An 8887-nucleotide genomic window follows, 5' to 3' on the forward strand; every position below is an offset into this window, starting at 1 on the left:
TCTATTTTTGTTCCCTGGCAAAATTGGATTTGCTGAAATTGTATTTTGCCAAATCTCGATTTGAGACCTGATAGGAAGTATTAAACGCTTAGTTAAATCAATACAAGTTGGTAATAAGAGCGAGTAATGTTGGTTGAACCGATGAATGAAGGTTGAAAGCAATTTAAATTATGACTTTGTATAAATACTAGATATTAACAGAACATCTACTGCGCAAAATGGGCAGAGTTTACTTGTTTGAGAAGGAGTGGCTTATTCAAAACTAAGATTTATGTAATCTGTTTGTTCCCAGGCAAAATTGGATGTGATGCAATTCCAAATTTCACCACATGATGGTGCCCAATTTTGACTTCATAGGACATATTAAACACTTAGCTTGTTATTATGTTCAAGGTAATCAGATTTGTTTATCATTCTAATGGCCTCTTCAAAACTATTCTGGATTACTACTTTGGATCTATTCTACATTACTTGGCAACAACATACTCTGTAACAGATTAGGCAGTATAATCACATATGTTAACTTGAGAGTGCCCACACTCAATCTACTTATCGTGATGTGTTAAATCAATTACTGTTAGACATTATTTGTCTGATAATCTACCAAATCTTTGAATTGAAGAATTTGTGATTTAATTAATAGCTTGTTCAGGGTAATCAGACTTGTATATAATTCTAATGGCCTTCTTTTGAAAACTATTTTGAATTACAACTTTGGATCTTATATTACTTTGCAACAATCTACTCGGTGACAGATTAGGCAGTATAATCACATATGTTAACTTCAGTGCCCACACTGTATTTATTTATGGTTATTTGTTAAATCAAGTACTGTTAGACATGAAATAGGAAGTGTTTAACATAAATGTTATGGCTACTCACCATTGTAGCTCGCTCCTGGTCAATGATATGAGCCTCTTCTTGCAGTGGAAAACTTGCAGCCAACAAACACCGTGGAACCTAAAGAAATGAAATTAAACATTAACATTTCGCCCGGACCAACATTCACACGTACAACGCAACGCGGCTACACTTCTGCTATTACAAACGTAAATCTCCTTAAACACAACGAGTGTTACTTACCGTGTACGCTCTAGGCAAAATTGGATGTGATGCAATTCCAAATCTATCTGAAACGGCAGTTAAAAGTAGAGTTACATCAAGTTTTCTTTTTTAATCAACACAATCATTTACAACCGTTGACCAGAAAGAATCGTCGAAATTCGACGTCCCCCACAAACGCCACGCTCACTCGCTTTTCAGGGCAACAAAAGTACTTCTTTTTAAAAACGATGAGTTGTACTTACCGTGTACGCTCTGGACGGTCCAGTTGCAAGCAGAAAATAAAAATATTTCTCTTGTTAGTCGTATGTTACCATCCGCTGTGTCTTTGTCAACATCGCCGCCATTTTCCTACTTCCTGCTGCGAGCCACGCCCACGGATTTAAATTTGGGCGGAAGCTCTTTCCATTGGCGTCGTTTTCGCGTATAGCAAATCCGATTGGTTGGGAAGGGGGCACGGTTATGCAGCCGAGGAGTCCTGTGATCGGTGGGATGTAAAGTAGGCGTCGACGTCACGTCCGCGTCACGTGACCACGACGTGGCAGACGTCAAATAGCAACCGCTGTTTTGTTTAGTAGACTTACAGTTGTTATGCATTGACATAATGGCGCACACACCAAATAGATTTAAATAAATTAAATAATTCTTCTGCCCACTCTCTTTTAAACAAGTTAACTCTCCCCGCGGATTTGAATTCCGGCGAAAGTTACGCCCATCGACGTCACGTATGTCACGTGACCACGACGTGGCAGATGTCATATAGCAACCGCTGTTTTGTTTAGTAGATTTACAGTTGTTATGCATTGGCATAATGGTGTGCACTCAAAATAGATTTAAATAAATTAAATATTTCTTCTGCCTACTCCCTTTTAAACAAGTTAACTCTGCCCACGTCCATTGACGTCTTGTCTGCGTCACGTGACCACGACGTAGCGACGTCATATAGTAACCGCTGTTTTGACCAGTAGACTTAGTTATTATGCGTTGACATAATGGCGCACTGGTTAGCATGGCCACCTCTTAAGCATGATGATGCGGGTTCGACGCCTGATCAATGTTAGCATGGAGTGAGCTGAAGTGCATGGCGCTGAAGATTTGAATCTTTGAAATGCGCTGAGGTCTGACATATCAGGCAGAATGGTTTGCCATCACGTTCAACAAAAAATAGAAACTTTCCCACTCTGATTAAAACGTCCTGTGTTCATCTACGTATTTTCGTTTTGCTGTGCATCTTTTCCCTGCCATTTCGAGAGCCCAATTGACACTCATAGTTTAAAGAAATGTGTTTGCCCATCCTACTTTGTGGAATTTCACCACATGCGCTTTTGACCAAAATACCAAATTGAACTCAAGTGAAGCCAACACGCACAACCCCCCCCCCCCCACACACACACACACACACACACAAATGTTGATATGAACATAAAAGAGCCGCATGCGGTTCGGGAGTTGCGGCTTGGCCAAACCTGTACTATACAACTTTATTTGTATAAAATTTTCACAACAGCTGTCACACAAACAAAGCGGGAAAAACCGAAGACGTGCGTGTTCCGCCCACGCTGGATTTATTTGCACCTTTGAAAAGACACCGTATTGCCGCAGATGTGGCAAAGAGTACTTTTGGGCATCTGAGACGGAAGGATGTCCAAAGCATCACGTCACCTGCTCTGGTAGGCATGGTGGTGGGACGTTGAGGTCAACCGCTTTGGGGTTGGCTGACTCTTTGATCGCAGGATGCCACACACTTGAAGACAGAAGCAGAAAAGCAGAGCTAAATGCAAAATGTACTCACCGGTGACTCCAATTTTTTTCCCCCCTGAAGAAACAGCTGGACGGGTGGCCCCGGCTGGCCAGTGGGACTCTTGTTATTCTGACCCTTTTTAGTGCGCGTTTGGGGCAACAACCGTTTTTTGTGGCGCTCTCTTCTGGTTCAAAAGTGCCCTGCATGTGAATTTGCTTTTCCTGCCTTCTGATTGGATGAGCGCCGGTGTGACGCGGTGCCTCTGTCACCGTGGCGGGGGGTATACGTTGGCATCGGAGCGTCTGCCAACGTCTGAGACCGGCTGGCAGTGTATCGGAGGTGTCGAGTGCGGTGCCGCTGGAGCTCACTCACCAGCTGGTGTTAGGGCCACAGAATGAAGGCCAAGGAGAAGAATAGAAAGAGAAACAGAAACTTCTCCTCCAATTGTTTGATTTGTCTCTTCTGAGCTTCGATGAATTCTTTCAGCTCTTTGTTCCTCTAGGACGGACAAATGGAAAGTGGCATTCAAAAGCCAGTAAGCGTGCAAGTAAGTGCCGGGCTGGCTTTGGGCCCTTACCTGTTGCGCGCTGTGCAGCAGATCCATTCTCTCTTGGAGGATGCAAGCGTCGCGCTCCCTCAACTCGCACATCAGGGCTCGCTTCCATTGGTCCACGGCGCTCCTAAGCTCTTCTCTCTGATCCGCCGTCAGCACGTCATTCACGCCAGCGTGGCTGGCTTTTTCGCCGTCCGTGGCGGGGCAGTCCCGCTGCGGTAGCGCCTCGTACAACATGGCCTCCAGCTCCAGGATCCTCTGGGCCGCAATCCTCGTCCATCAGTGGTCCGGCGGGAGATTTGAGGGCGGCTTACCTTATGAGCCTGGTCCATGGAACACTTCCTGAAGTCCAACTCTTCATCCAGGTAGCCCTTCTGCTTGCAGAACATATCCTAGCACAGCTCAAGGTCAGAATTGTTGGGGCACATTGCCGGAGTTCCCCTTGGCTGATGTCGCGTGTCTGTCTACCTTCTCACTTTCAATGTCCAACATCTTCTGTTGAAGTGCTGACTTGGTCACTTTGATGTATTCTAACCACTGAGGAAAGGCTGCTGTCACATAAGCAGAATGCGAGAGCGTGCGTGGACGTGCGCGTTACCTTCTCGGCTAGGGTGAGAAGGGTCCTGGCGTGAATCATGACCACCTGCTCCTCGTTGGTGAGATTCTGCAAGAGCCCAAAGGCACAGCGTCAACAAGCTTCTTTCAGCGCAAAGCCTTCCAAAAGTCACATTTGAGCCGCCGAGTCTCGTGGAGTGCGAACATAAGGAGTTCGACATACACTTACGGCGTTATAGCCCAGGATGTCCAGCTTCTTCATCAGATCACTGATGACGATGTCCGGGGGAAAGGCGCAAGGAGCAATGTAAGGTGTTCTGGGACCTCGGGTTAAGGTTAGGGTTGCGAGGGACGCCTTACGTACGCTCACGCCCTCGGCCTCGCAGTAGATCTGCAAAGGGCTGAGGCCGTCTGGGAAACGGACTTGCAGAAACTTCAAGACGGGGGAGCGCCACTCCCTCTCCTGAAAGGCAGAGGCATGCATCCGTCCGTCCGTCCGTCCGTCCGTCCGTCACATCTCTGGCCTCAACACGCTTGTGCGAGTCTTCCCACCTCCAGCTCCAGGATGCGGAACTCAAGCAGTTCGTTTTGGTCTCGGATATCCTGGATGTGCTCTTTCAGACGCGCTTCTTCCGCCTCCATCCGCCTGACCTGAAAAGACAGTCAGACCTCATCTGCGGGGCTTCCCGACAGGTGTGACGCCAAGCGACTCCGCCCAGCGCCTTTCTTTCCGTCACCTTTTCGGCCAACTGCTGATTGCTCTGACGCAGCAGCTGCTTCTCCTCCACCCACTTGACATTTGTTAGGTTACGGATTCTAGTTATTGATCTGACTCCAAATTGCGATCAACACTTAACACATAAATTGCTATGTCCTAATCCACACACTGGCGCACCTAACAATTTTGCGAGTTCGTTCTGTCAAAGAGAAGACCAGTAGATCAATCAGACCAAATTTACCAATTATTTATTCCTGACAAAGCGCACTAATACAGGCCTGGGTCCCGGGTCCCTCACACTAAAACTCGTGCGTTTTTGTGACCACCAAAAGACGACACATTCTTCCGGGTTGCCCAGTTTTAAAGAAACACAATATGAATATTAAAGCATGCAAAATATTGTGAGATGATTGGTGGATGGCCATCTCCTCCCCGTCCAGGTGTCGCTGAGGTCAGGCGGTTGGGTTTTCCCCTCGATGCCCAGTCCCATAGATGTGCTGTTGTTCTCCTTTCTCACCGACCTTGAGATTATCTCGTCCGGTACTCCCTGTCTGGGCCTATACACAACACTTCCAAGAAAACAAGTTCATGCAGTTTGCCTGCACATTCCTCGGCCCCCACCAATCCACACGAGCACTTCAATACTAGATATTAATATGATTATAAGTTTAACACAACCTTAAAATATGTTTGCAAACTCCCAAAAGCACATTTCCCTTTATTCCCTCTCATGACCTAATTTATGAGGTCATCACCCGTTACCCTAGCAAACAGCTACCAGCGCGCTGTCGATCCTTCCTTCCCCCCGCTGCTCATGTTGAGTCACCAGGGCATATTGGCCCATCGGTGGCAACGGGCCAACGGTTTTCTCGATCAACCGGACAGTGAGTGACCTAATACATGGAATACAACAACAATCGCATAAAATCATAACTGTAGTAAAAATAGCCACAGCAACAAGCACAGACATGATGAGGCCTTTCCAGCTTCCGAACGTTTTCATCCAATCGGACCAAATATCGGTGTGTAGGCCTGAATGATCTTTCATCTTTTTGTTCAGTGTCCTTAGTCCTTCCAACGCCTGGATCAGTCGGCCTCCTCGTGCCGTGTTGTTTGGGATGAAAGTACAACATGCATCACCAAACATTCCACATACACCATGTTCCTTAGCCAATAGCATGTCCAACGCAATTCTATTTTGGAACGCCATTAACGACGTTGCAGCCAATTGTTCATGAACTGCGGCGAATGATTCAGCTGTATAATTACCCAGTCGTTGGACATTGTAATGAACGTAATTAATACTGTCTACATTTTTATTGGGGGTGATCCATAGGAAGATACTTTCGAATCCCGAGAACACTTGATTAACGAGTTTATACTTATCTGACACACCCCGGGGCACTCCTATAGTGTCAATATATGTGGGATCGTCGTCGCTCAATCACGGGGGCAAAACGTCTCTTTTGGCTTGCTTCAGGAGCCCCGCCAGTGGGGACTCCAGGTCCCAATTGAGATTCTGTATTTCAATGGGGACAACCACCACAGGCATTATCAAAGACACGAGGGAACAGATACCTGATGCGTTCTTTGGCAAGCGATCCTATAATTTGTCATCACCACACCACAACCAGATGTCACTGGTTTTCCTCTGCTCCTTCCATCACTGCTGGGTGAATTCTGGCATGTCCTGTTAAAGCTTGAAAACAAGTGAATTTGGAAAAAAAACTTTGTATATCACAATTACAAATTGAAACCTACTCACCCATTTCTATTTTACCACTCCCCCTTTGACACATTCACCCAATGTGTCATTACGTATCAAAAGGAACCTGCAAAGCGTCCCCTCTCATCACCACTCTCATTGTAGCCAGGCCCGCGGAACCTCTAGCTCCCATCTGGGCCCTGGGACCATCACCCCAAGTCCTTGAAACTTGACTGTCCACCACACACTCGGCAACACAAACAAAAATCATCGCACTCCTGTCAGTGAGCTTATAGCCCTGCTGACAGCGGACATTTGTACACACAAAAACAAAAACAGACATCAAGTATCAAAACAAAAACAGTCATAAAATGAATCCTGGCGCCCGCAGATCATGTCCTGAAAACCACGTCATCAACAAGTTCATCATAAAAACCAAAAGGGCAAGGGTTAACATATTCTTGTAAATCCAACACAAACTTTCCACGAACGCAATCGACAACCTGCAAGAATGAAAACAAGTTACGCAAGCAACGCGCAATCCGCTCCTTGGCTGGTGGCTGGTGCTGCAAAAAATCAAGTCACACAGAAAAACAAAGCAGAGCGTGCTATTGTCGCAAACACGTTCAAGCGTCAAACAATTGGTCACTGTCCACCTAGTCCATCACCCCGTCGGGTGAGCTCAAAGTCGTCACACGTCAAATCGTCCAAAGTCTTGCTGTTCGATACTAGTTCTGTCTTGTCTGACCATATCACTGAAATGGGCCTTCTCCATCACACCGTTTTGTTGTCGATGGTGCCCCTGATTGATCATTGAGCCATGGTTCCAGTCTGTACCACCCCTTCAGGTGAGAGGAATTTTATCCTCAATTGCAAACACATCACCCCAACTTCAGACCTCTCTGGCCAATCACCCTGCGCACACACACTCAAAGTTAGTATGTTAGTGTGCAGGCAAACATTGACTCCTAATAGTAACTCTTCACATTTGGACATAGTTGTCAACATGACCTATTGTAAAATCTCCAATTCAATTTTCCATAAACTCGCCCATCAGATTCATCGCAAATTGTCATATATGTCTATCTGGGGGGGGGGCCGACTGTGGGACCCGCGTGTCAGGGGAGCCTCCATAACCTCAGATTGCTCCTACAAACTCGATCTCTATTACTTATCCTAATTAAATTCAATAAAGATGGGTCCGACTATTCCCTCTGGATTTTTACGTCATCATTTGGCTCTCCCCCTTTTTCCTGTTGTCTAGCTCAAATATGTTTCTCAGTCTGCTTCACTTTATTGCCCCTCTTGGCGAGTCTCACTCCCCCCTCTCAAATTTTCAACTTTAAAATTCACGCCCAATTTTACAAAATTCTTTCTATATTTTTATCAATTTTCTGACCAATTCAACACGTTCCAAATTTAAACATAATCTTGTGGCTTTCCCCGAATTTTTATTCAGCCTCTTCGCCTTCACACGCAATTTCTACGGAAATTAATAATTCTAGTTATTATTGTTAATCATCCGTGGCCCTCGTAAGGACAAGCCGCATCAGTAATGGATGGATGGATGGATTGTTAATCCTAACCCCAAATGCCTATCATAAATTGCCATTTACATCAATTGTCGCAAGGGTCATGTCAATGTATTTGTTATTTAAAGCCCTACTGTATTCTTTTTTTAATTAAGTAGTGCCCTTTATTACTATTTTGCTGACTATCCAGAATTCCAACTTTCTTATGGCCCCTCACCCCTTCAAGCTGAAATATGCATCCTATAAATCAGTCGCAGTTGATGTGTAATTAAGTTCTGTTGCTTTGATAAAGGTCAATTAAGTTTAGCAATTCAGCCTTCTGTTGCCCGAATCCAAATTTTCACTGGTCCAATTATAAAATTTCATTATTTCAGTTAGATTAATTATGTATTCGAAATGCTAAGTTACATATAAAAATGTATGATTCAAATTATTTAATTTCTATTGATCAATGTCCACTTTGCAAAGTTTCTGATCACGCTGTCGTATAATTTGTCAGTGCATCTTCACTGACCATATCTATGTATTTTGTTTTTTATCCCCGTTTCAGTGTCAATAAGCATCCTTATTATTCCCTCTTTTATCAAAACTCCTCAGTTATGTCTGCCCCAGCACCCAAACACACCTCCATCCCTTTTGTCCCATACTCCACCAACTTTGTAATGCTTCAGCAGTCTTTAGCAATGTGTCCAGTTTGACTTCATGTGACTCGTGCAAGTCTTTAGCAGCCTCTCCTCTTAGATTCTCATGATGATGATTCAGGGCTGGACCGTCCGCCATTCTCAAATGCATCCATCTTGTCTTTGTTCTTTCAGTCTATTTTTTTTTTGATCTGCGACTGTGTGTATTCCACCAACTGTATGGTTCTTGTCCTGTGAAGAGCCGTGCTTGCCCCCTTCAAGCATGATAATAGTTCCTGTTGTTCTCCCAAAGGTCAAAGGTGTCTCATGACCAGGGACAGTCCTCTGTTGATTTTGAGGCAGCCAGTAGAGTACAAGGACTCAGTTCAGGACTTGTGCCA

At 45.0% G+C, this 8887-nt stretch overlaps 1 protein-coding gene across 2 annotated transcripts; it reads right to left on the reverse strand.

The window, feature by feature from the left end:
* Window positions 1-2519: 2519 nt before the first annotated feature.
* On the reverse strand, window positions 2520-4014 carry LOC148378881 (janus kinase and microtubule-interacting protein 3-like). 2 transcript variants are annotated; one of them, XM_088367648.1, is made up of 4 exons: window positions 3825-4014; window positions 3381-3748; window positions 3176-3301; window positions 2520-2806 (listed from the first exon to the last, which is right to left on the reverse strand). In XM_088367648.1, exons 2-3 carry the CDS (start codon window positions 3591-3593, stop codon window positions 3185-3187), a joined length of 330 nt encoding a protein of 109 aa, XP_088223774.1. In that variant the 5' UTR covers window positions 3594-3748; window positions 3825-4014; the 3' UTR covers window positions 2520-2806; window positions 3176-3184. The 2 variants fall into 2 exon arrangements, with proteins under 2 accessions (XP_088223774.1, XP_088223773.1); XM_088367647.1 differs by lacking the exon at window positions 2520-2806 and having other exon boundaries at window positions 2817-3301.
* Window positions 4015-8887: the final 4873 nt, after the last annotated feature.

This window comes from Syngnathus floridae, unplaced genomic scaffold (assembly GCF_059516105.1).
Source record: "Syngnathus floridae isolate MCC-2025c unplaced genomic scaffold, RoL_Sflo_1.0 HiC_scaffold_24, whole genome shotgun sequence".
Taxonomy (NCBI): Eukaryota; Metazoa; Chordata; class Actinopteri; order Syngnathiformes; family Syngnathidae; genus Syngnathus; species Syngnathus floridae.

Coding starts and splice junctions, on each gene's coding strand:
- LOC148378881 (XM_088367648.1), bottom strand. CDS start 3,593: ATGTTGTACGAGGCGCTACCGCAGCGGGACTGCCCCGCCACGGACGGC. Junction 3,302..3,380: donor TGCTGCACAGCGCGCAACAG/GTAAGGGCCCAA, acceptor TGTCCGTCCTAG/AGGAACAAAGAGCTGAAAGA.